The sequence below is a fragment of the Pseudorca crassidens genome, chromosome 8 (genome assembly GCF_039906515.1).
Source record: "Pseudorca crassidens isolate mPseCra1 chromosome 8, mPseCra1.hap1, whole genome shotgun sequence".
NCBI classification, from domain to species: domain Eukaryota; kingdom Metazoa; phylum Chordata; class Mammalia; order Artiodactyla; family Delphinidae; genus Pseudorca; species Pseudorca crassidens.
The window spans coordinates 66,690,248-66,717,484 of record NC_090303.1 but is presented as its reverse complement, the minus strand read 5'-3'; the positions used below and the strand labels follow the sequence as shown (position 1 = coordinate 66,717,484).

At 40.9% G+C, this 27,237-nt stretch overlaps 1 protein-coding gene across 7 annotated transcripts in view; it reads left to right on the top strand.

Moving 5' to 3' along the window:
• ELMO1 (engulfment and cell motility 1) overlaps positions 1 to 27,237 on the top strand; it is a 547,361-nt gene that overhangs the window by 362,867 nt on the left and 157,257 nt on the right. For all 7 annotated transcript variants that reach the window (XM_067746730.1, XM_067746728.1, XM_067746734.1 and 4 more), the window contains one exon: positions 11,417 to 11,553. In XM_067746730.1, coding sequence (XP_067602831.1) covers positions 11,417 to 11,553 — 137 coding nt within the window. The remainder of the gene's footprint in view (positions 1 to 11,416; positions 11,554 to 27,237) is intronic.

The window sequence follows — 27,237 nt, the reverse complement described above, 5'->3', positions numbered from 1 at the left end:
ACCATGAAGAATGCAGAAATTACTAAATCAGGATTCTTATTTTTTGTAGGTTCATAATCAAGTGTGGGGATTCCGAGCAGGTAGAGGAAATAAAAGGTCTATGGAAACACAAGGGAAGTGGAAGTTGGGCAGGGCTAGAGGGAAGTGCGTTTAACAAAGGGATGGGCTTTGGAGGATGACTCAATGGACTCCGCGAAGAGGGAAACCCAAGAGCTTAACATGTGCAGATACAAGCAGGGGTGTTTTATTTAATGAAGAGGTAGAAACTATGGCTGCCTTTAGCATTCAGTCATAGGTCAGAGGAAAGTTAGGAGAATGGAGTAGGGGCAGACTGGGACGTGTTGAATGTTTTGCTAAAGTATTTGCATTTTATCCTAACACCGACAGGTAATCACTGAGTTTTTAAGGGGGGTCATATACTGAGTACGAAAGACAAGAAAGAACGTCTTGGCCTGTCCTCTTTCCTTAATTTCGTATTTATCGGACTTAGGGTTACTTATTTTTAGCCCCTTTTGCCAGCTCCCCAGCTCTGGTTAAGGCTCTGAGCCTCAGGTCAAGATGTCATCCAGGGTCATGTGATGGCACGCAGTACTTGCTGGGTCTTCAGTGAGGCACATCCCAGCTGCTCATTAATCAGCCTCTATCCCAGCATAACCCTCCAGTGCCCATCTCACATGGGCAATTATTTATATCCATGCTAAATTTGCTGTATGACAGTCTCTTAATGTGTCGCTTCTTAGAATAATTTTCCTTATAAAGGAAATTTCAATAAGGGCATGCAGAAATTGCTTCTTGGATGTGCTGTCCTTTGCCCTGCCTTGGACTATTTACCACCCAACTAGAATTTTCCTCTTTCTTTATCTTCCACTGTACCTCCCAATGCTGCAGCCACACCACCCCCAAAAGGTAGCTAAAAATATTTCACATTTGGTTTTACATTACTAATATATACCACAAACTGGATACTTCTTTCCAAAGAATTCATTTTTTTTCCTATTCTTTTCTTCTCTTTGGGCTAAGAAAGAGACCTTTCATAGACCTGTAAGTGGATGCAGAAACAATTATTTTGCCAAGAGGTAAGGTGTCAAGGATCCAGGTTCTGTTTTCCTGCAACTCTTAGTTGTTTCGGCCAGAGGACCAAGAAAAAGCACAAATACAGAGCATGTCAGTAAGACCATTTTTCAATTATAAGCTAACTTCTAGGAGTCACTTAGCCCACTCTTTTTTTTTTTTTTTTGCGATACGCGGGCCTCTCACTGTTGTGGCCTCTCCCGTTGCGGAGCACAGGCTCCGGACGCGCAGGCTCAGCAGCCATGGCTCACGGGCCCAGCCGCTCCGCGGCATGTGGGATCCTCCCGGACCGGGGCACGAACTCGTGTCCCCTGCATCGGCAGGCGGACTCTCAACCACTGCGCCACCAGGGAAGCCCTACCTAGCTCACTCTTATCATAAATCTTAATTTCCTGGAATTTCTGCACATTTTGTCATCTGGTTAAACGTAAGATGATGAGATGCTGCTCTGTAATCTTCCAGGTGAACTGATACCTTCATGAAAGAGGTTAAAGTGAATAAGATTTCACACAAGCTAAACCTTGTACTAAATTCAAGATTTGGGGGAAAATTACACATCATATTTGTATTCTGCACAATATTTTATAGCTACCATTTATTGAGTGCTTATTATATGCCAGGCACTATGCTAAGTGTTTTATGGGAATCCTCTCACTATATCTTTACTCACTTCTACAGATATAAATTACTGTTATTATCATCATAATAACAGAGACTTGGTGACATTAAAGGACTTAGTTGAGAAGGTATAGAGGAAGAATTCTAGCCGCAGTCCTGACTCCTAACCACTTAGTACTCAAGTTTTTATGTGATTCATCACTCGTCCTTAATACACTGAAGTATCAAGTAAGTGGAGTCCAGAATAACAGGAATCCTCAAATTACCTGAATTTTAATTCTATTAAAAAGAGAGAAAGGGTAGGGGAAAAAAGGCGATAGGAAGTTGTTACTTTATTCCACTCCTATTTAAACCCTGTTAATGGCTTCCCATTGTAGGTAGAATAAAGCCCACACTCCCTAATATGTTCTACAAAGAATTAGATGATCTGACGCCTGCCTACTTCTTCCACCTCATCTTTTACTCATCTCTCTTTGTCCTTGAACTCAAGGTCATATAGATAATGAGTGGCAGAGCTAGGATCCAAACTCAGGCAGAATGGCTCCAGGGCCATGCTCTTAACTACCTTGCTAGTTCGATATATGGATGGATGAATGGGTAGATGAAGGAATGGGTGGGTGGATGGATGGATGAGTGGATCAATGCATCGATGGACTGATGGATGGACAGTTAGGTGGACATGTACATGCGTGGATGGAAGGAAGGAAGGAAGGATCTATAAATGAAGGAAGGAAGTAAATGAGGCAGGGAGGAAACTAATTTCAAACAGACTTGTGACTCAGAGTTTATATACAACTAGTCAAATGTATTATAGCTTTTCCATCAGCATCTGCAATACTCTTCAGTGAGATCAGGATCCCCATTCACAAAAGTAAATGCACACATATACTCTTTTATCCATCTAACAGATGAAATTGAACTAAAGTCCAGGTGTGGAGAGGTACCCCTGAACAACATTAGAGGCTGATACCACTTAGGTGATTGGACTAGGATGCCTGCATAGACAGGCTGTATGTTTTCGATCCAGCCAGTAAACCTGGCTGCATGAAATGCCAATCCCTGGCTCCAGAGATGATAGGCAGGGCAAATATAGCACTACTTCTGAAAGCCCATCAAAATCATCTGCAGTAGTTTGTAGTTTTACACTGTCTGAAATGTTGTTGTTCCTTTTTATTTGCTTAGAAAGCTCATATTCTACCTTTGTAACTTAACTTTTTTATGCCAGTGTAACTTAAATAAATACAAGTGTTCAAATCCTGAAAGCACAACACAGCTCAGTGAATTTTCCAGTCACCAGCTATCCATTTTGCTACTCCTTAGCTCAAGATAGAGAGTATTATGCAACCACCAGAGACAATTGTGGGCTGCCCTCTCCCCAATTTCTTCTTGTCTCCAAGAGAACAATACCCTGTTTCCACCACCATCAATAAATTTTCCATTTTGAGCTTTACATAAATAGGACCACATAGTATGTTGTCCTTTGTAGAGGGCTCTGTTTGTTCAACATTGTGTTTTCTATTCATTCATGTTACTGTGTGCAGCATAGTTTTTAAAAATTATTTCTTTGTAGTGATTATGTTGCTATATGAGTAAGCTATAATTTATCCAATGTATTGGATGGACATTTTGGTTACTTCAAGATTTTGGCTGTAACAAGTAGTGGCGATTATTAACATTCAGGTACCTTTCTTATGTAGCACCTGTGTATGCATTTCTTTTGGGTTTATATCTTTGGGTAGAATTGCTCTGTCATTGGCTATGAATATTTTAGCTTGACTAAATACTGTCAAACTGCTTTTCAAAGTAGTTGAACCAATTTAAACTCCTAACAACAGTTTATGAGAATTCCATTTTTTCCACATTCTTATCCACACTTAGTTTTTTTTTTTTTTTTTAATCTCTTCATTGTAGCCATTCTGGTGATGTTTGAAAATATCTCATTGTAGTTTAAATTTGCATTTCCCTGGTGATTAAAAAAGCCAAGCATCTTTTCATGTTTATTGGACACTTAGATATCTTATTTTGTGAAGTACCTATTTACACTTTGCCTATTTTTCTACTAGATTGTCTCACTTTTTATTATTGATTTATAGGGTTATTTATATATTATGGATACCAGTTTTTTTTGCCAGGTAATGTTGCACGTTTTTCTCCTACCCTGAAGTTGCCATCTTTTTTGTATCTTTTGATGAACAGAGGTTCTTGATCTTAATATAAGCCAATGAACATTTTCCTTAGGGTTAATAATCTTTTTGGTCCTGTTTAAGAAATCTTTGCTCACCTCTAGGTTATGAATGTATTCTGCTTTATTTTATAGAAGCTTCATTGTTTTTTCTTTCACATTGAGACCTATAATCTACTTAGAGTTGAGTTTTGTAGATGGTGTGAGGTAGGGAGTCATAATTCAGTTTTTAGATGCATATATAATTGGCTCAGCACAAGTTATTGAAAATTCTTTTCACTGTGGTGTCACCTTTTTCATAAATCTAGTGATTGTATATACAAGACTATATCTGAGAAACTTAAAAGCTTTTGCACAGCAAAGGAAACCATAAACAAGGCGAAAAGACAACCCTCAGAATGGGAAAAAATGTTTGCAAATGAAGCAACTGACAGAGGATTAATCTCCAAAATTTACAAGCAGCTCATACAGCTCAATATCAAAAAAACAAACAACCCAATCCAAAAATGGGCAGAAGACCTAAATAGACATTTCTCCAAAGAAGATATACAGACTGCCAACAAACACATGAAAGGATGCTCAACATCACTAATCATTAGAGAAAAGCAAATCAAAACTACAATGAGGTATCACCTCACACTAGTCAGAATGGCCATCATCAAAAAATCTACAAACAATAAGTGCTGGAGAGGGTGTGGAGAAAAGGGAACCCTCTTGCACTGTTGGTAGGAATGTAAATTGATACAGCCACTATGGAGAACAGTATGGAGGTTCCTTAAAAAACTAAAAATAGAATTACCATACGACCCAGCAATCCCACTACTGGGCATATACCCTGAGAAAACCATAATTCAAAAAGAGTCATGTACCAAAATGTTCATTGCAGGTCTATTTACAATAGCCAGGACATGGAGGCAACCTAAGTGTCCATCAACAGATGAATGGATAAAGAAGATGTGGCACATATATACAATGGAATATTACTCAGCCATAAAAAGAAACGAAATTGAGTTATTTGTAGTGAGGTGTATGGACCTAGAGTCTGTCATACAGAGTGAAGTAAGTCAGAACGAGTAAAACAAATACCGTATGCTAACACATATATATGGAATCTAAAAAAAAAAAATGGTTCTGATGAACCTAGGGGCAGGACAGGAATAAAGACACAGATGTAGAGAATGGACTTGAGGACATGGGGAGGGGGAAGGGTAAGCTGGGACGAAGTGAGAGAGTGGCATGGACATATATACACTACCAAATGTGAAATAGATAGCTAGTGGGAAGCAGCCGCATAGCACAGGGAGATCAGCTCGGTGCTTTGTGTCCACCTAGAGAGGTGGGATAGGGAGGGTGGGAGGGAGACACAAGAGGGAGGAGATATGGGGATATAGGTATATATATAGCTGATTCACTATGTTGTAAAGTAGAAACTAACACACCATTGCAAAGCAATTATACTCCAATAAAGATGTTGAAAAAAAAAAAGACTATATCTGAACCCCCTATCCTATTCTATTCTGTTTTTCCATTCATGGACCAATATCAAGCTATTTTAATTACTATAATTTTATAATGTCTTTCTATCCGCATATATAATTCCTCCAAATTTGTCATTTTACCTAAGTACAATAATAATTTTGCTATTAAAACTGGTAACAACTAGCACTTACTGTTGCTTGTTTTATCTGTTAATATGTGAATCATGTATCACTTTAGATTTAATCTTAGCAGTAATCTGATAAGATGCATTTCCTTTTTTTATAATGAAAAAATTGAGGCCCAGAGGAAGGGTAAGTTGATAAAGGTCACATTGCTATTGAGTAGTGACACCAAGATTTGCACCCAGGCCGACCTTGCTCTAGAACCTGCTCTTTTATTAACACATAACTGTGTGCCTGGGATGTGGCCTCAGATCAATCTTTGTGAGTCGGCTATCTTTTGATGCTAGTGTCTGATTTTCAGTCCTAACGCTAGTAGGTATTTTTTTCTCTCTCCATGTCCATAAAAAAAGGCCCAGAAGGAAAGTGAACAATGAAGCATTGGATTAGACGGTGTGTCTTTTTAGTGTCGATTTCATACTATTTTTAGGCATGAGAGAGGATAGAACAGAATATCCAGAGTTCTATTAAACCAGGTTTCAGGGGCTGCGTAGAGCTGAGCAGCTTTCAAGCCTCTGATCCCCTGTCCTGAAATAGCAGGGGTGGAAGCTTCTACACTAGCAGAGCTCAGCAGTGGGGGAACTTCACATTCTTTGTCCTCACTCTCTTCGCCTTTTCACCTCTCCCACCTACAAAAGGTTTTGAACTTTTAGCATCTTCCTACACAGCACCAAAACTCCAAAACCAAGCTATTAAAGAATAGCCGTTCTAAAAATAGAAACTCAAAGGTCACAAGGGTAAGATCTTCTGCAAAGGTATAAAGAGACATTGCATCTGAGAATTCATGGGTGTATTACCCAGACCGACCCTAGAGCCACAAAGAGTTCTAGTTTGAGTTTCCACGCTTTGGATACCTAGTAAGATTTTACAACCGCTCTGGCAGTTTTCATGTATGAAATGCTTCTGTGTTTATGATTTATCCCCTTCTTCCTGCAGCTCAGAATTTTAAGACACAATGCCCTTTGTGTTAGGCCAGTGCTTATCTCTCTTTCAAAGTGCACCATTTCCAAACACTGTTGCAGTTGAAATAGCTCATTATTTCATGGTAAAAATACTCAAAGTTTGCCTAGTGCCTCCAAAACATGTGTCCCTGTATTCACTTGCAAATGGGTTCACAGTCTCAGTATAACAAGGGTCATGGAAAGCATGGGACAGAGCTTTTCAGCATGTCAAAAATTATGTTTGTCTAAGAAAATTCCCGTGAAAGTGCAGAAATTACATGCATTTGCCTGTGTCATTTTGTCATTCTATCTTTAGTCATGTAATTTTCTTATGTAATGGTCTGCATTAGGTGATATTAATAGATTGAAAGGGGCTGAAAACAAATAACAAGTTTCTTATGAAAAGAAAAATAAATACTATCTCATCAAACATTTTCTAAGCCTATCAAATGCCACTTTGATGCCCTAACACCCTAACTGAAATGTGTAACCATCCTGTCATTCAAGGAAATAATACTTTAGGACATAGGTTAAATGCAGGTGTAATCTCCAAGTTCTATAATTATTGATGCATATTAGGGACTTAAAAATACATTACGTGGTGTGTGTGTTTGTATGTGCGTGTGTGTAATGTCTTAGAATCTGAGACTTGGCAGGAACCTTACCAGCCCATTTACAGGTAAGAAACTTGGAGCCCTGGAGCTGAGGTGACCTTCTAAGGTCACAAGGCAGCACTAGAACCCTTTCTTTGTATGCACCTTTCATTGTTTACTTGCTGCACTGCAGTAGCCCTTGTTCTTTGAGCCTCCAGTGATGATACCTGCCTCACTTGACATTATCCAATGAAAAATGGGAACAAATCTACTTTGAAAGGCAAAATGCTACATAAGTGTATAGCATTCTTATTTTTTATTTTTAAAACAAAGGTGTGTGGATTATAGAAGCTTTCAAAGTTGGCCTATTTATAAATGAATTAGATGTCAGTAAATTAATAAGAACCCACTTCACCCTCAGCCCTGAAACTACCTTAATATTCCAGACTTACAAGACGAGTAAGTTGATTCTTTTTTTATAAAAGAGAATCTCATTGTGTTAAAAATAGTGTGCTTAAAAAAATTTGGTTTTGGGGGCTTCCCTGGTGGCGCAGTGGTTGAGAGTCCGCCTGCCGATGCAGGGGACACGGGTTCGTGCCCCGGTCCGGGAAGATCCCACATGCCGCGGAGCGGCTGGGCCCGTGAGCCATGGCCGCTGAGCCTGCGCGTCCGGAGCCTGTGCTCTGCAACGGGAGAGACCACAACAGTGAGAGGCCCATGTACCGCAAAAAAGAAAAAAAAAAAATTGGTTTTTGAAAAGTCTTGCTATTTTTGTCCCATTGAAAACTTCTCTTTAAATTTCATGTATAAAATCATTGCCTACAAATTCACTTTTTTTCCTCAAAAAGTGTTCTTATTTTCCTTAAAAAGCAGTAGTAAACCTCCCCCTCTCTGTTTTTATCTGTTTGTTTAAACCTCTGAGTTAAGGACCCTGTTCATGAGAGTCAGGGCATCCCTGTGAGCTGATACAAGCTCACCTTTATCACTGGGATGGCCTGGGCCGGGGTCCACTTGCTATATGATGACGAGCATCATAATCCTGTTGGCTCACACTTGCACTGAGCTTCTCCATGTAGTCACTGTTCCCTTTTAATCCCCACAGCCACCTGATGAAGTTTATACTACTGTTGCCCCCAGTTTACAGATGAGAACACTGAGACACTGACAGATGAAATGACTTGCCCAGGTGACTCAGCAGTAGGCAAAAGAACCCGTATTTGAACCCCAGCAGCCTGGCTCCCAGCATCTTTGCCCCTTTTCCACCATCATGAACTCTTGGGCAAGCCATTTTGCCTTTCTCACTACTCTTACCTGCAAAATAAAAGAGGGAAACAAATCAGATAATCTGGTCCAGTCCTTCCTGCTCGATCATCCTCAATCCTGAATATCTGCAATTTGAATGTTTTTGAGGAAAAAAGTATTAATACTTATTACTTTTTCCTTGCCTCTAATACAGGAACATCCTTTTAAGGATGTAAAATCCCAAAATATATCAGTCTTTTCATTGTTTCTTTTGTAACATGTCAAGGAACAAATTGTTTTGATTTGCTGTTTGCCCATTCCTCATCCCAAGGGATGAGTCTCAAAGAATCTTAGGATGACGGCAAAGCCATCCTCACGTGGAGGTTGAAAACACTGGCTCTGGTGTAGAATGTTGGGTGTGATTCCTGGTCCTGTCACTGCAACAGTGATGGGCTTTGGAGCCAAGTCGACCTGAGTTTGAAACCCAGCTCTGCCACTTGAAAGCCATGTGACCTTGGACAATTTTCTAACTCTCCTATTTCTAATTTTATAAAAAGAAATTGATGTTATCTTCCTAGGGGCTTGATGTAATAAGTAACAGTAATGGTGCCTGGCACGTGGCTGGTGACAGTGGCATGGCCATTGTTGGTACTATCACATGGCCAGGTGTTGTCCATCAACAGGTGCTGGCTGGGCACTTACTGTGAGCCCCACTGGACTGCAGGTCAGGATGCTGGTTTCTGTTGAAGGAGGAATCAAAGGAGATCTAGGAGTGTGGGTGGAGAAATTAATTTTCAGAGTAGCAATCACAAGGAAATGCCCTGAGCTCTTGGTATCAACTAAGGCAGGAAGCGGCTGCTGTGTCAACTAAACTGTGGGTTTCCAGTGCTCGTCTGGAGCCACCTAAAAAAGGCTCATGATGGAAGGCTTAATTTCTCCAGGTTTCACCTGTCTTATATATACAGTGAGGATAAGCATTGTGCCTACCTCCTGGGTTGCTGTGAAGATAACGCCTGTAGAGCCCTTGGGGAGTTATACACAATCTTCTGTCCCCCCCGCCCCCGTGCCCCGATCCCTATTATTAACGATGTTGTTTCCCTCCCTCTTCACCCAAACAAGAGACGGGCTTGTTGGTCGCAGTTTTGTTTGGCTAGCTCAGCTCCAGTAGTCCCATAAAACTTTAACTAGAGCATAAAATACACATATAATCACACTAGCCCCCCAAAAGATACCCTCATAATGTGATTAATAATGAGGTTTTGTATGGCGATAGTGGTTTAAAGTGCTCCTGTAGACTGCTAAATTTTATTGGCTTCAGTGCTTATGAAAGTGACAGCTCATTGCCCAGGGCAGCAAACACATAATCCTGTGTTTACTTTTCAAGTTCCTTAAATAGCTTTGTGTATCAGGTCAGAATGTCACTTTTGCCATCTCTACTGGTAATGAGCTGGAGTGGGATAACTTATATGTTCTTGCCTCTAATTTCTGAGATGTAACAGGCTTGACTTAAGAATTGGAGGAATCAAAAAACAGCCTATGTTCCTGGAAACAATGTGCTGGCACGACATTCATTGTTATCACCACCGCCTTGCTCCAACTTTTATCCTTTCAAAGCACTTTCCTGTGAATTGTGTTATTTGAGCCTCTCCATAGCCTATGGAGAAGGCAAGGAGGTTTCATTTCCATTTTTTAGTTTAGAAAATCAAGGCTTAGAAAGGTGAAGTGACTAGCTTCTCATTGTCATGGGCTGGACTTGAACTCAAACCTTCTGCCCTCAGACCCAAACCTTTTCTGCATGACTGCAAGCTGTTGCTAGACTATGCCCTTACCTTCTCTGGAAGAAAACAGAATTTACTATGATAAAGTGTGAAGATAGAAGAGGTTTGTGTATAAGTGTGTCCCCCAAAGCAGAGCGTGTCCTCTTAGGTTTGATCAGAGTTCACTCACCAGGGGCCTTCACCCGAGGATCCTCTCTAAGTAGAATTCATGTTCAACTACACGGTGGGCACCAGGGTCTTCCCCAAGTACAGAAGTTCTCTGCTGTAAACCCTACTCCCACCCCACTCCATCCTCCTCTCCTGGACTTCCAGAGCTTAAAATTCTATCATTTGGGGTCTTGAAGACGAATTGGTCTTTAAATAGATTCCAGTTAAAATCAGAATTCTTTCACTGTAAGTAACAGCTTATATTTAAAGAAATAAAATTTAGAATCTTGTTTTGGGGGGGTCACAAAGCCCACTTACTTGGGCTCCAGTCCTCATCCCTTAAGACATAAACAGTAAGATGCGTTCTAAAGATCAAATGAATGTACGTAAAAGGGCTATAAAAAGGTCAGCTTGACAGAGAGCTGAGAATGAAGGGGCTGGTGTACTGGTCTGGGAAGGAGGAGAGAGGTGGCCATACCTAGAACTCAAAGCACTGGGTCTGACCATTACTAAGGAAGCTTTGTAATGGGGTGGATTGAAGGCAGTCTGACTGACTTCAGGGTTTGGTCCAGGACCGAACCAGTTGCAGCCTTCAAAGCCACTTGGGTTGCTTTGACCTCCAGCCATCTGTGTCTGAGAATGTAAAACAAATGGTTAATGGTGTCTGAGGTTAATGATCTCAAATATCCCCTACTCAATGCCATAAGAGGAAAAAGAGCCCCCAGGAGAAATAAAGGATGCTATTTTCAAAGTTGCAATTAATTGTGTATTCGGGAAAACTCATCTTCTGCCAGTTATTCTGTTGAGAAATAGGAAATTAAGGGTGATGGAAGAGCTGTGACTGACACGGCAGTTTGAATAACCTTTATAAGGTCAAGAAGGCAGATGCAGAGCCCATATTCAACACCACGGATCCTGGACCAAAGCCATAAGGATCATATCATGGAGTGAGTTAGGAGCTCACTTCCTTCGGTCAAAATATGCGCCTAAGGGTAGGTCTGACCATCTGACCTTAAACTGTGAAGTTTCACGGTGACTACCCTTTGGTTGCCTTTTCAAAATGCCTTTTTTTCCACTGTGGCTTGAGCCAAATATGCCTCTCGTCATCTCCCTTTGGAGCATGTGTCTGTATCCTTTCATTTCCCTTCTCACACTTCCTCCCTTCTTTCCCTCCTCTTTCCTCCAGCTAGTGAGACCTGCAACGATTTCCACCCGATGTTCTTCACCCACGACAGATCCTTCGAGGAGTTTTTCTGCATCTGTATCCAGCTCCTGAACAAGACATGGAAGGAAATGAGGGCAACCTCTGAAGACTTCAACAAGGTAAGGAGAATCTGAAGCAGAGACAGAAGCTTCCTGTGTGCCCGGTGGAGGCCCACCCACCTTTGCATGGTCCCTTCGCTGGGTGTGGAAGGAGAATGAGGACGACTGTGATTTTAGGTGACGTTAAGGATGGAGAAGGAAAGGCGTACCTATACAGACAGGAAGCTGTGTGCCAGCGATGCTCTTATCTTTCTAGGGATAAGGTTGGAGCCCCTTTGTTCTTTTTGGCTTACTAAGCAGGGGCCACCAGCAGAGACCCTTTCTTGAGCAATATTGATAAGATGAACTTTTTCCTTTAAAAGCCTTGGTCCGGGATGCCTTGTCATTACAGATCTAGTGGGGAAAATGCCTCCACTCCACCTGTGCAGGTGGCTGCCAGGGAGAGAATGAGATGAGGAAGGCTGCTGTGGTCACTTGGTGTCTTTGTGGGTTATGGCTGCGTTGAGATAACTGCCCTTTGCTCTGTCACAACGAGTATTAAAATGCAAGACCTCTTTCAGGGAGCTGAGTAAGTTTATATGGAACATGTCTTGGTTTACAGAAAGCATTTGGTTTTTTTGAAGAGTGTGAATTTCACAGTTCTGTTTGTGAGTGAATGTTGGGTGGAGAGGAGTGCTGACCAACTTAAAGGAAGCAGAAGCATCGTGGACACTTTTCAAGATAAACGAAGTCTTTATCCTTGGATCAAAGCCTTGTTAGCAATCATGACATGGCTAGTAATAACTGATGGTTGGGACAGGTATGCTTAGGTCTTTAATCCTTCTGGTTTGCTACTGTATGTGACTCTGGGTTTGGTTGGCCCCATCACCCATGCCTGCTGACCTGGTAACGGGGGGCATAACTGTTTCTAGGAGTCTAAGTGTCTGGTCTCACAGTCATCCCGTGGGGCCTTCATGGGTTTGTGCTTGGGGCATAACGTAATACCTGAATTCCAGCGTCACTTGATGTCCTTGTTGGTCTTTGCCCCCCAGTCCTCTTTTTTCTGAACTTATATCTGGTCCTTCTTTCCCACCATATTTCTGGTCCATGGCATCTTGAACCAATATTGGTTATAAAGAAAGAAAATTGGGAAGAGGACACTCTTCCCCAAGCCTTCCCCAAGGTTAGAACCTGACAGTCTCCATCAATATAATGATCTTACCTGTAGTTGTAGCAGAGAACGCCATTCCATCCCAGTCATTCTGAGCCACCTATTCAGTTCCTTTCTTTTCCGTTTTTGGGAATCTGTTGCATGTTTTTGATTTGTGGTTACCATGGTTTTCAAGTATTGTAACTGTATTGACTTGCTTTAGGCTGATATGTTCAGTCGTGTAAGTTCAAACACATTCTAAAAGATCTACATTTTTTACTCCCCTCCCCTACAATTTGTGATTTTGATGCCCTATTTTACATCTTCGTGTTTATCCTGTTGCTGTTCATTGTGGTTATAATCACTTTTACAAAATTTTTTTATTGTTTTTTTATTCTGTATACGGGCCTAAGTGATCTTCAGTCCTTTTATATATTTGTCTGGGCCATCTATTTAACTCATTGAAATAGGCCCCAGGGACTCCCCTCTGTGGAAAACACTGATCTGTTAATTGCATGCTAGAGCTGCAAGTGTCTGAGCAACTAGAGCCAAGGTCAGACGTGATTCAGGAGGGGAGGTGGAGGAAAGAAGCCCATTAATTCCCTTATGATTGTTAACTGTAGCCTCCTGAGTGTACTTCACTTGATTATGAGGGACTTTGCAGTTCAGGTGTAATTATCCTTGGGAGAGAGGGAAGAAGGAGCACAGAGACCTTTGTTCAATCAGGCCACAAAAAAAAGGGGAAAGTTAAGTCAGTAGTCTCTGAAATTGCTATGGCCACGTTGCTTCTGGATCAGTTCAACTCTTCCTGTACTGCACTGTTTCTGAAAGCCATCCAGTCCTCAGCTCATGTGTCCTGGGACACTTACTCCTCCAAGAGAAGGAGACTTCACTGACTCTCATGTGTTCTGGCACTGAGCTATCCATCTGCTGAGGGCATTTCATTCATCCCGCTTCTCCAGAATTACAGAAATCTACATTTCTGTAAATAATAAAATCAAATATTATTGCTGTTGATCTATGCACAGATAAGGTATACAGAAAACATTACCAAATTCCTGCAAAGGAATGGCTCAAGGGAATGAGTACTTAGACACTTAATTTCTGTAGAACTTACAAGTTTAGGACATGAAGCCCCAAGAATACATACACTGTTAGCAAAGGAAACCAGAGGCCTCCGTCTGGAGTTGCTGAGAGGGGCTTCAGGGAGGAGACGAGCATGGCTCTCAGGTCCGTGTTATTCATGATGGCTGTGTGCTCGGGTTGGTGGAGGTGATATTCTCATTGCTCAGGGTGAGGTCCTGCTAGGTGATGGCAAGCCCCCCAAAGGGTCATGCTGAAACCTTTTTGTAATTAACTTATATGGCTGCAAAAACTTCCTGCAGCAAGATCTCAGAGCCAGGTTCCAGTACAGTTTCTCACTGTGGCCCTAGTGCCATCTTTTTGCCATGGACGATTGTAAACTAGCTGTGATGTTACACATCTGCTGCCGAGTAGGGGTGGTAGCTTATGGCCGTGGGCAGGCATCTGGAGGCCTGAGAGGCAGAGGGTCCCACTCCACATGTCCATTCATTGGTTAAGAATGGATATCAGAGGAGGATCAGGGATGGGTATGACAAGGCATTTCAATTTTCTACATTAACTATGTCTGCTTTCCTCTTTCTAATACTATGCATGCCTTCCTTTTGTAACCAGAAGAGTTTATCAGTGATGTACTTTTTATCTCGTGTATTATTACTTTCCTAGTACTGCTGGAACATATTGCCACAAACTTAGTGGCATGAACAATACAAATTTATTATCTTACAGTTCCATAATTCAGAAGCCAAAAATGGGTCTCCCAGGGCTAAAATCAAGGTGTCAGCAGAGCTATGTTCCTTTCTGGAGGCTCTTGGGGAGAATTCATTTCATTGCCTGTTCCAGGTTCTGGAAACTGCCTGCATTCCTTGTCTCAATGGCCCCCTTTGTCCATCTTCAAAACCAGCAACTGCAGGTTCAGTCGTTTCCACATTACTTATCACTCTGATCCCTCTTCTGCTTCCATCTTTCACTTGTAAGGACCCCTGTGATTACATTGGACCACCTGGATAATCCAGGGTAATCGTTCCTATTTTAAGGTCAGTTGATTAGCAACCTCAATTTCACCTGCAACCTAAATTCCCTTTTGCCATAAAAGGAAATATATTCACAGATTATGGGGATTAAAATACGGACATCAACGGGGAGCCATTATTCTGCTTACCATAATGTGTATTTAAGTTGTAAGTACATTAGATTTGTAGCTGTGGGTATCAGTTTAAATTAATGAAACATGGACAGATGAGGTTTTTTGTTGTTCTTTTGGCTGGTAGACTAGCATAATACCTGTTGCAGAGTTCTGCTAGTGGTTGCTCAAATTCAGATATAATTATGTCCTTTTTCTTTTACTTCTCTTTTTTGTCTCTTCGGCCTTAACAAAAAAAAGGACCCTGTGTGAGGGCCTCTAGTTCAATGTGAAGAATGTCTTTTCTGATTTTTTCCTGCTGCCTATCAGCCACCTTTTGCTTTACCAGATAATAAATTTGAAAAGAGAGAAGCTGAAATTTTAATCAGTTCACTTTTCTTCTTGTTATTAACTTGGTAGCAGAAGAGATTGAATTTAGGAACAAATGTGGGTTTGGTGTTACTGGTAGATTTAATGTTTTTCTTGTTTGCTAAGATTGTCCAAATGGGAATTCAGAAGTATCTTAAAAGAGCCCAACATGAGACACAGTTTCTTTGAACTTTCTTGGACATCTTTCCAGGCTTTTACCACTTTGAATGGAAGCATAGATGGTGGATTTAATTGTTGACCTGAGACCCAGGGTTCTGTAAGAACGGCTTAGCTATCTGCCTTTAGCTCATTACTGGAGAAGCAGCATCCCTCACTCTAAAATTGTGATTTTTTTCCAACAAACAATATCAGATTCCAGCAGACACAGGAATCTCTTCTACAACCCGCCTTGATGGGGACATTAGTTGGTAGATACCTAGTGCTTGGTAGTTAATGCTGCTGCTGGAAGTGAGTGTTTGGAAAAGCAGCTGTCTTCCTGCTCCTCCAGGCCTGGGGAAGCAGCAGATGCGATGTTTTTTATTTATATAAGAGAAGTAGAATTAGAGAGTGGTTAAAATATTTATTCTTTGAAACGTACTTTCTTACAGTTTCTCGATATAGTAGTCTCCGCAGAGTAATCCATTGGTTCAGACCATTGAGTTTGTATTGTGTGTTTTTGCCTTTTATTACCAATATTTCAGAGCACGCCTTATTCATTGACATGGGAAGAGCTAAACCAGAGCTGGATACCTTGGCACGCAAGTGGCCCCATAATTATTTCATTGAAGCCTTTATTTATTTATTTTTAACATCTTTATTGGAGTACAATTGCTTTACAGTGGTGTGTTAGTTTCGGCTTTATAACAAAGAATCAGCTATACATATACGTATATCTCCATATCTCCTCCCTCTTGCGTCTCCCTCCCACCCTCCCTATCCCACCTCTCTAGGTGGTCACAAAGCACAGAGCTGATCTCCCTGTGCTATGCGGCTGCTTCCCACTAGCTATCTGTTTTACATTTGGTAGCGTATATATGTCCATGCCACTCTCTCACTTCGTCCCAGCTTACCCTTCCCCCTCCCCATGTCCTCAACTCCATTTTCTACGTCTGTGTCTTTATTCCTGTCCTGCCCCTAGGTTCATGAGAACCGCTTTTTTTTTTTTAGATTCCATATATATGTGTTAGCATACGGTATTTGTTTTACTCTTTCTGACTTACTTCACTCTGCATAACAGACTCTAGGTGCATGCAACCACTACAAATAACTCAGTTTCGTTTCTTTTTATGGCTGAATAATGTTCCATTGTATATATGTGTCCCATCTTCTTTATCCATTCATCTGTTGATGGACACTTAGGTTGCTTCCATGTCCTAGCTATTGTAAATAGAGCTTCAATGAACACTGTGGTACATGACTCTTTGAATTATGGTTTTCTCAGGGTGTATGCTCAGTAGTGGGTTTGCTGGGTCGTATGGTAGTTCTATATTTAGATTTTTAAGGAACCTCCATACTGTTCTCCACAGTGGCTGTATCAATTTACATTCCCACCTGCAGTGCAAGAGGGTTCCCTTTTCTCCACACCCTCTCCAGCATTTGATGTTTGTAGGTTTTTTGATGATCGCCATTCTGACTAGTGTGAGGTGATACCTCATTGTAGTTTTGATTTGCATTTCTCTAATGATTAATGATGTTGAGCATCCTTTCATGTGTTTGTTGGCAATCTGTATATCTTCTCTGGAGAAATGTCTATTTAGGTCTTCTGCCCATTTTTGGATTGGGTTTGTTTATTTGATATTGAGCTGCATGAGCTGCTTGTAAATTTTTGAGATTAATCCTTTGTCAGTTGCTTCATTTGCAAATATTTTCTCCCATTCTGAGGGTTGTCTTTTCGCCTTATTTGTGGTTTCCTTTGCTGTGCAAAAGCTTTTAAGTTTCATTAGGTCCCATTTGTTTATTTTTGTTTTTATTTCCTTTTCTCTAGGAGGTGGGTCAAAAGGGATCTTGCTGTGATTTATGTCACAGAGTGTTCTGCCTATGTTTTCCTCCAAGAGTTTGATAGTTTCTGGCCTTACATTTAGGTCTTTAATCCATTTTGAGCCTATTTTTGTATATGGTGTTAAGGAGTGTTCTAATTTCATTTTTTTTACAAGTAGCTGTCCAGTTTTCCCAGCACCACTTATTAAAGAGGCTGTCTTTTCTCCGTTATATATTCTTGCCTCCTTTATCAAAGATAAGGTGACCATATGTGCGTGGGTTTATCTCTGGACTTTCTATCCTGTTCCACTGATCTATATTTCTGTTTTTGTGCCAGTACCATACTGTCTTGATTACTGTAGCTTTGTAGAATAGTCTGAAGTCAGGGAGCCTGATTCCTCCAGATACATTTTTCTTTCTCTAGATTGCTTTAGCTATTCGGGGTCTTTTGTGTTTCCATGCAAATTGTGAAACTTTTTGTTCTAGTTCTGTGAAAAATGCCAGTGGTAGTTTGATAGGGGTTGCATTGAATCTGTAGATTGCTTTGGGTAGTAGAGTCATTTTCACAATGTTGATTCTTCCAATCCAAGAACATGGTATATTTCTCCATCTGTTGGTATCATCTTTAATATCTTTCATCAGTGTCCTATAGTTTTCTGAATACAGGTCTTTTGTCTCCTTAGGTGGGTTTATTCCTAGGTATTTTATTCTTTTTGTTGCAGTGGTAAATGGGAGTGTTTCCTTAATTTCTCTTTCAGATTTTTCATCAGTAGTGTATAGGAATGCAAGAGATTTCTGTGCATTAATTTTGTATCCTGCTACTTTACCAAATTCATTGATTAGCTCTAGTAGTTTTCTGGTAGCCTCTTTAGGATTCTCTATGTATAATATCACATCACCTGCAAACAGTGACAGCTTTACTTCTTTTCTGATTTGTAGTCCTTTTATTTCTTTTTCTTCTCTGATTGCTGTGGCTAAAACTTCCAAAACTATGTTGAATAATAGTGGTGAGAGTGGACAGCCTTGTCTCATTCCTGATCTTAAAGGAAATGGTTTCAGTTTTTCACCATTGAGAACAATGTTGGCTGTGGGTTTGTCGTATATGGCCTTTATATTGTTGAGGTAAGTTCCCTCTATGCCTACTTTGTGGAGGGTGTATGATCCTTTTAATGTGCTGTTGGATTCTGTTTGCTAGTATTTGTTGAGGATTTTTGCATCTATGTTCATCAGTGATATTGGCCTGTAGTTTTCTTTCTTTGTGACATCTTTGTCTGGTTTTGGTGTCAGGGTGATGGTGGCCTTGTAGAATGAGTGGGGGAGTGTTCCTCCCTCTGCTATATTTTGGAATAGTTTGAGAAGGATAGGTCTTAGCTCTTCTCTAAATATTTGAGAGAATTTGCCTGTGAAGCCATCTGGTCCTGGGCTTTTGTTTGTTGGAAGATTTTTAATCACAGTCTCAATGTCAGTGCTTGTGATTGGTATGTTTATATTTTCTATTTCTTCCTGGTTCACAACTCGGAAGGTTGTGCTTTTCTAACAATTTGTCCATTTCTTCCAGGTTGTCTGTTTTATTGGCATATGGTTTCTTCTAGTAATTTCTCATGATCCTTTGTATTTCTGCAGTGTCAGTTGTTACTTCTCCTTTTTCATTTCTAATTCTATTGATTTGAATCTTCTCCTTTTTTTTCTAGCTAGTGGTTTACCAATTTTGTTTATCTTCTCAGGGAACCAGCTTTTACTTTTACTGATCTTTGCTCTTGTTTCCTTCATTTCTTTTTCATTTGTTTCTGATCTGATCTTTATGATTTCTTTCCTTCTGATAACTTTGGGGTTTTTTTGTTCTTCTTGCTTTAGGTGTAAAGTTAGGTTGTTTATTGAGATGTTTCTTGTTTCTTGAGGTAGGATTGTATTGCTATAAACTTCCATCTTAGAACTGCTTTTGCTACATCTCATAGGTTTTGGGTTGTCATGTTTTCATTGTCATTTGTTTCTAGGTAGTTTTTAATTTCCTCTTTCTTTTCTTCAGTGATCTCTTGGTTACCAAGTAGTGTATTGTTTAGCCTCCATGTGTTTTTATTCTTTACAGATTTTTTCCTGTAATTGATATCTAGTCTCATAGTGTTGTGGTCAGAAAACATACTTGATATGCTTTCAGTTTTCTTAAATTTACCAAGACTTGATTTGTGACCCAAGATATGATCTATCCTGGAGAAAGTTCCATGAGCTCTTGAGAAGAAAGTGTAATCTGCTGTTTTTGGATGGAATGTCCTATAAATATCAATTAAATCTATCTGGTCTATTGTGTCATTTAAAGCTTGTGTTTCCTTATTTATTTTCATTTTGGATAATCTGTCCATTGGTGTAAGTGAGGTGTTAAAGTCCCCCACTATTATTGTGTTACTGTCGATTTCCTCTTTTATAGCTGTTAGCAGTTGCCTTATGTATTGAGGTGTTCCTATGTTGGGTGCATAAATATTTACAATTGTTATATCTTCTTCTTGGATTGATCCCTTGATCATTATGTAGTTTCCTTTGTCTCTTGTAACAGTCTTTATTTTAAAGTCTATTTGGTCTGATGTGAGAATTGCTACTCCAGCTTTCTTTTGATTTCCACTTGCATGGAGTATCTTTTTCAGTCCCCTCACTTTCAGTCTGTATGTGTCCCTAGGTCTGAATTGTGTCCCTTGTAGACAGCATATGTATGGGTCTTGTTTCTGTATCCATTCAGCCAGTCTATGTCTTTTGGTTGGTGCACTTAATCCATTTACATTTAAGGTAGTTATCGATATGTGTGTTCCTATTACCCTTTTCTTAATTGTTTTGGATTTGTTATTGTAGGTCTTTTCCTTCTTTTGTGTTTCCTGCCTAGAGAAGTTCCTTTAGCATTTGTTGTAGAGCTGGTTTTGTGGTGCTGAATTCTGTTAGCTTTTGCTTTTCTGTAATGGTTTTAATTTCTTCATCAAATCTGAATGAGATCCTTGCTGGGTGGAGTGATCTTGGTTGTAGGTTTTTCCCTTTCATCACTTGAAATATGTCCTGCCACACCCTCTGGCTTGCAGAGTTTCTGCTGAAGTGTCAGCTGTTAACCTTATGGGGATTCCCTTGTATGTTATTTGTTGTTTTTCCCTTGCTGCTTTTAATATTTTTGTTTGTATTTAATTTTTGTTACTTTGATTAATATGTGTCTTGGCATGTTTCTCCTTGGATTTATCCTGTATGGTACTCTCTATGCTTCCTGGACTTGATGGACTATTTCCTTTCCCATATTAGGGAAGTTTTCAACTATAATCTCTTCAAAACTTTTCTCAGTCCCTTTCTTTTTCTCTTCTTCTGGATCCTCTAAAATTCGAATGTTGGTGTTTTTAATGTTGTCCCAGAGGTCTCTGAGACTGTCCTCAATTCTTTTCATTCTTTTTTCTTTATTCTGTTCTGTGGTAGTTATTTACACTATTTTATCTTCCAGGTCACTTATCCGTTCTTCTGCCTCTGTTATTCTGCTGTTCATTCCTTGTAGAGAATTTTTAATTTCATTTCTTGTGTTGTTCATCATTGTTTTTTTGCGCTTTAGTTCTTCGAGGTCCCTGTTATACATTTCTTGTACTTTCTCCATTCTATTTCCAAGATTTTGGATCATCTGTACTATCATTATTCTGAATTCTTTTTCAGGTAGACTGCCTATTTCCTCTTCATTTGTTTGGCCTGGTGGGTTTTTACCTTGCTCTTTCATCTGCTGTGTGTTTCTCTATCTTCTCATTTTGCTTAACTTACTGTGTTTCTGGTCTCCTTTTCGCAGGCTGCAGGTTCGTAGTTCCTATTGTTTTTGGTGTCTGTCCTCAGTGGCTAAGCTTGGTTCAGTGGGTTGTGTAGGCTTCCTGGTGGAGGGGAGTGGTGCCTGTGTTCTGATGGTTGAGGCTGGATCTTGTCTTTCTGGTGGGCAGAACCGCATCTAGTGGTGTGTTTTGGGATATCTGTGACCTTATTATGTTTTTAGGCAGCCTCTCTGCTAATGGGTGGGGTTGTGTTCCTGGCTTGCTAGTTGTTTGGCACATGGTGTCCAGCACTGTAGCTTGCTGGTCGTTGAGTGGAGCTGGGTCTTAGCGTTGAGATGGAAATCTCTGGGAGAACTCTTGCCGTTTGATATTACATGGAGCCGGGAGGTCTCTGGTGGACCTATGTCCTGAACTCAGCTCTCCCACCTCAGAGGCACAGGCCTGACACCCAGCCGGAGCACCAAGACCCTGTCAGCCACACAGCCGGGTACGGGGGGAGTTTCTTGCCTTTTGGGAAGTCTGAGTTCTTCTGCCAGCGTTCAGTAGGTGTTCTGTAGGAGTTGTTCCACATGTACATGTATTTCTGATGTATTTGTCTGGAGGAAGGTGATCTACACATCTTACTCCTCCACCATCTTGAAGGTCTCTTGAAGCCTTTATTTTTGAGTGCGGACAGGGTTTAGGAAAGAGGACGCAAGTGATTTGGCTATTTCAGGTATGGGAATCTCATTTAATGATTTTGTGGCTGACTGCTCCACTTTAAAAATTCAAATAAGGTATACACGTCAAAATCTGTACCTGTGTGTAGCAGCGTTTCTCAACCTGCCTATACATTAGAATCACCTTGGGGGCTTTTGAAAGCCCTGTTATCCCAGCGCCCAACTGCACCACATGCCAATTAAATCCTTGAGGTGGAGCCAATGCTGTCGATGAAGATTTTCACTAAGGTACATTTGATCAGTAAAAGTGAATTGTGTCCGTAGAATTACCATCAGTTGACACATGTAACACGTCACCAACTCGTGGCGTGCATTGGTAAAGTAGTGTGTCTGTTGGTCTGCAAGGCCCAGGCTCTAATCCTGATTCTTCTACTCAGGAGCTGTATGCCTGAAAGTTTAAAAAAAAAAAGTGGATATCAGTATTCCACCGCTGTCTCTTATGGTGGTGTGATCTTAAATTGAAGTAATAAATGTAAAAAGACTCTGAGGAAGTAAAATATTGTATGCAGTTGTACAGTGTTCTTTTTGTATGTAATAAGATAGATCCTGTCTATACAATATGAGTAAATTGCCCTTTTCACAAGAAGACATTTTTTGGCCATTATGTTAAAAAAAAAGGGAAGAAAAGTGAAGCTGTCTATGTACCCCCAATTAAGTTCTGAAGTGAATTAAACAATTCATTTATCTTTGGCGGAAATAAGGTTTCAGCTGAAAATTTGGTGGTGTCTTTCTCCAAACAGCTTTATTAAGTACCTTGGTTTTCCACGTGACAAGCCATGAGTAGCAGCCTAAAAATCAGCAGGTCCCACAGTTTTCATGTACTTAATGGCTGGCAAGAGTTAAGGCCTCTCCAGCAATTACCTAGTTGCCCAGACCTCTCCAGGGATGGCTGAGCCTTCGAGATACCATCAAAATATTTGCTCATAGCATTAGTGTTACCTCAGATACTATCAGAATGGGCATTAAAAACCAAGATCAAATGACTTTGCCATGCTTTCAAATTACCAAAACGGAAGAAACTAATGATTTGAAAAATGTAGTCACTCTAGAGTGAAAGCACTATTTTGAAACGTTACCCGGCAGCATAAGAAGCAAAGCACACGTGATAGAGTTTATACTCAGGCTCGCAGATGAGAACCCATCCCTTCAAAGAGGAGAGGCTGTGCACGGGGAGAACCCAGGCCCATCAAACAAAGCTGCAGCTGCCTCTGGCTAAGCTTACCAGCTTCTTCCGAGTCAATGGGTGTGAAAATATCAATTCAGTAGGAAGAATCGGAGAGCAGGACACAGGACGGAGGAAACATCCTGAGAAGTCCCCTGGAAGGTTATCCATGGAAAATAACCTCTAACTCGTCACATCTAATGGATTATGGTGTGGTATAGAAAAGGGATTGTTTGAAAGCTCAAAGGCAGGGATCGCATGAATGAAAAAGGGAAATATGTTTGCTCCCCAAACTGCTTCCAGCTTACTGACTTTCTATGCATGCTTTTCAGGGGACAATTAGATATTCAGAAGTCCCCTTCCTAGGCCAGCTCAACTGCGTAGTGGTGCAGAGGGCGCTCTGTTAGCTGAGCTGGCCTAGGGAATGAAAGGTGGTCTGTAACTCTCACCATGAATAAACATGAAGCTCTTCATTTGCATGAGGCAGGTGACTGTAAAATATCTTGGAGCAAGTTGTGAAAGGAGGCTTTGTGCCTCTGTGCCCAGGGGAAGCTGGGGAGGACTCGGCGTTGTTTATCTTCATTAGAATTCCATCTAGTGCTGCTGTTATTGATCTGAACCCGGGCCTGGTGTGGTTAATAAAGTAGGTGTATGTTTTAATTGAAACATGAATATTTAAGTAGAGGAGAAGTCTTTTAAAGGGCCCTCATGTCGTATGAGATTATCCATTTTTCAGCTGTCTAGGCCATTTACAAGTATTTATTCAAAAAGCTTCTCATGTTTCACAAAACCTTTAGGTTTGGAATGCAGGAAATGGAATCTCCTCTAGAAGCAAATGTGTTAACATGAATTGATTTATTTTTTTCCTTTGATGTTTCCCGTGGGAGAGGTAGCGAATGGTTTGTGTGTGTGTGTGTGTGTGTGTGTGTGTGTGTGTGTGTGTGTGTGTATGTACGTTTGAGTGTGTTTAAGGTATCCACTGAAGGTAGTGTTACCCTTCTTCATGTAACTTGCCTGTTTCTGTTGGGCATAAATCACGGCACGTCGTCATCAATATCGATTATGCAGTCTAGAGACAGTGGAAAGACCAAGAAAGAGACAGACTTCACTAATCTATTGTTTTCAAGAGTTATCTTTTTAAGCAGACCCCAGTGTCTACACTTTCTAAGAAGAAATGTATTAATTATAAGTAACAGTCCCAGCCAAGACAGGGAGGCTGCTGTGGTGTGGAGCAGTATTTCTCCAACTCTTTTGCGTTAAGGAGGTTTTGTAGACATCTTTCCACTAATCACCCTCCTCCTGAAATTTTAATTATGCAGATATGTCGTTATCTGTTTATATAATGTATGTACATCTGCGCTTTATACGTTAAAAGACTAAGAATTTTGCTCCTCCAAGAACCAGTTTTCACCCCTGGGGGCACTGTCCCATGCCCCATTGAGAATGCAAGGTGGAGAGGAAAGAACCCAGGCTGAGAGAAGCAGGAGAGTCTGCTGGCAGTCCCAGCATGGTCCCTCGCCAGCAGTGTGACCTTGAGCATGTCCTTTAGCTGTCAAGTCCCTTCCCATCTGTAAGCTGAATAGCAATAATAACAATAATGATAATAATAGCAATGGTATTTCCCTGAATCACAGTGAGAATTAGGCCCTCAAAGGTGGGCTTTTAAATTGCCACATACAAATGGGAGGTGCTGATCTCAACAGACAAATAGTAATTTGCACTTGGTTGTGCAGTATAATTGAGCTGCTTTGATTTCCCAAGGTAGTTAGTCCAAATATCTATAAATATAGATTTCCCCATACCTCTGTAAGGGGAGCCATTGAACTTTAGCTGCAAAAGGGGATTTTGACCACAGTGGGGACAAATTCCTACGTGAGGAGGAAGTCCTCTTGTGCAGGTTCGTAGTGGTGAGGGACGCTCTCCCCAGCCTGTCCAAAGATGTACTGCAGGTGATACGGGAACTTAGCTGAATCTCAGAGGCGGGGCACGCTGATCGTTCAAGAGCCCAGGTCCCCCAGTGCCGGCTGGATAACCTTGTGCAAGGGACTCAGCCCTGTCAGCTTCAGATTCCTCATCTGTGAGGTGGGGCAGGAACATTACCGTGGCTAGGCGGGCTGTGAGCCCTGGACCGTCCGGCCTGGAGCAAGCACCAGGTGACACAGGACTCTAAATCCCTCTGAAAAAGAAAAGGATACTCATGACAAAGCTGACGACAAAACATTTTCAGGCTTTTCCCTCGGATTTAGTGATTAACTTAACAGAACGTCCATCTCAGAGTGCCATCTTAGTGGTCCCAGCTGCATAGCATCTGTGCAACTTTTATGAGAAAACAGGGATGGCCGTTAAGGGGTTCATTTCCAGGGACTGCCACTAAGAGCCTGGGTGTGCCTCCTTATGAAGTGGTTTTATATGGGGATCCTGAGTCATCCAGAAAGAATTAGATTTTGTTGACTCTGTTCTTGTAATTTCCATAAGAAATAAACTGTTTAAAATCTGTTTAAAAGTTGACTGGTAGATTTAGTTGGTTGGGAACACTGCTAACATGTTTTGCTTTCTCGACATTCTCTATAACTGGAGCATTTATAAAACATGATATTTACCGAGATTGAGTCTTATGAATAATTTTGGGACAAGCTTAACAATAGTAAATATACATCTTGGGGGTTCCTTCGTGTGCAGGGTCTGGCTTAGGGCTCTTCTTATTACCGAAGTCTTCCTAGAGTCAATGCATCTTTCTCTGAATGTGTAACATGTGCGAAACTTCTCAATTATGAGAAGCAAAGAATCGATAGGTTCTTCTGCTGGACAGCGGTAAGACACATCAGTTCCTTTCTTTTAATATACATATATTATATTGAATTATAATTGACATACAATGTCATGTTAGTTTCAGGTATACAACATAGTGATTCGATATTTTTATACGTTCTGAAATGACCACCGCGACAAGTCTAGTTACCATCTGTCACCATACACAGTTATAACAATGTTATTGACAATATTTTCTATGCTGTACATGACACCCCCATGTACTTCAGTCCCTTGGTTCAACTGCAGGCCATCCCTGAACATGAAAATAATGACAACTCTTTAAGTTAACTGCTCTCTATAACTCTATTCAATGACTTTTGAAATTTTTTTCCCTTTCATTAACTATACTTTGGGGCACTGTATGCACTGCTAACTGGTTCCTATGACCTGAATTCCATATTCCATGGTGGATTATGTGAGGGATTTGATAGTGACACAGAAACCATTTTATTAGCATATGTCCAATTAGAAGGAAATTACCTACATTTTAAGTTAGGCATAATGAGATTTAGGCATTTTAAATTAAAGGGCAGATGGGAAACAGAGTTGGAAAGCTAAGAAGAGTACCATTAGATGGGAATCTCTCAAAAACTTCCAAGTCCTTTTTGATTTAAAAGAAAATATTTATCTTGTAATTGCAAAGTGTAAATTATGTTAAAAGGGAGTCGAGAACATGCTCCTACAGAGGGATGTGTTTCCAAAGGTAGAAAAGAAGTACATAAGGTAGTGTCATACAGGTCCCCCTCTTGCCAACTGAGGGTACCAAATGTTGAGGTGAGGTGGGGGATGGAGGGCAAAGAGGGGCCCTAGATAAACTGAGGACTCAGAATGAGATGGTAGCGTCAGAAGCCATTTGCTGGGACTCCAATAGAAGAGGTGGGATAAGCAAGAGGATCCCAAGTGAAATTTCCAAATATCCCTTGCAAAAATACCAGATCTTGGGGGTCGGGAGTTAAAATATATACTTAATTATTTAAACGTAGAAATTAAACTTCTCATTTACACTAATTGTATGCCTGTGCAGGTTTTTCAAAATCATGCTTTTAATCTGAACAGTGGTAAATGATGGGTCAAGAGTATCCACCTTCATTTTCCCAAACAGGAGCTAAAGCACTCACCTGCATGGTTCAACACCAGATGCTGGTCTGCCCACGCCGTCTCCAGGCGTAGATATAAGCCACTGAGTCTAACAGGTCAAAAGCAGGAGCAAAGGTTGAGAGACAAAAAGAGGGTACCAAAGTAACACTCAATTTTACAGCAGTTTCCACAGCTGATTGTTACAGAGAGAAAAATCAACATGGAAACTTGAATTTGAGAGATGAGAATGCCAAACTGCTAGTTTCTTCTTTTCCTGTCCTTCCTCTCTCCACTCTTGCATTGTTGCTGTGTATTTTCCATGCAGTTCTGGTAAAATTAAAAATAATAGTGAGAGGCTTCCCTGGTGGCGCAGTGGTTGAGAGTCTGCCTGCCAATGCAGGGGACACGGGTTCATGCCCCGGTCCGGGAGGGTCCGGGAGGATCCCACATGCCACGGAGTGGCTGGGCCCGTGAGCCATGGCCACCGAGCCTGCGTGTCTGGAGCCCGTGCTCCGCAACAGGAGAGA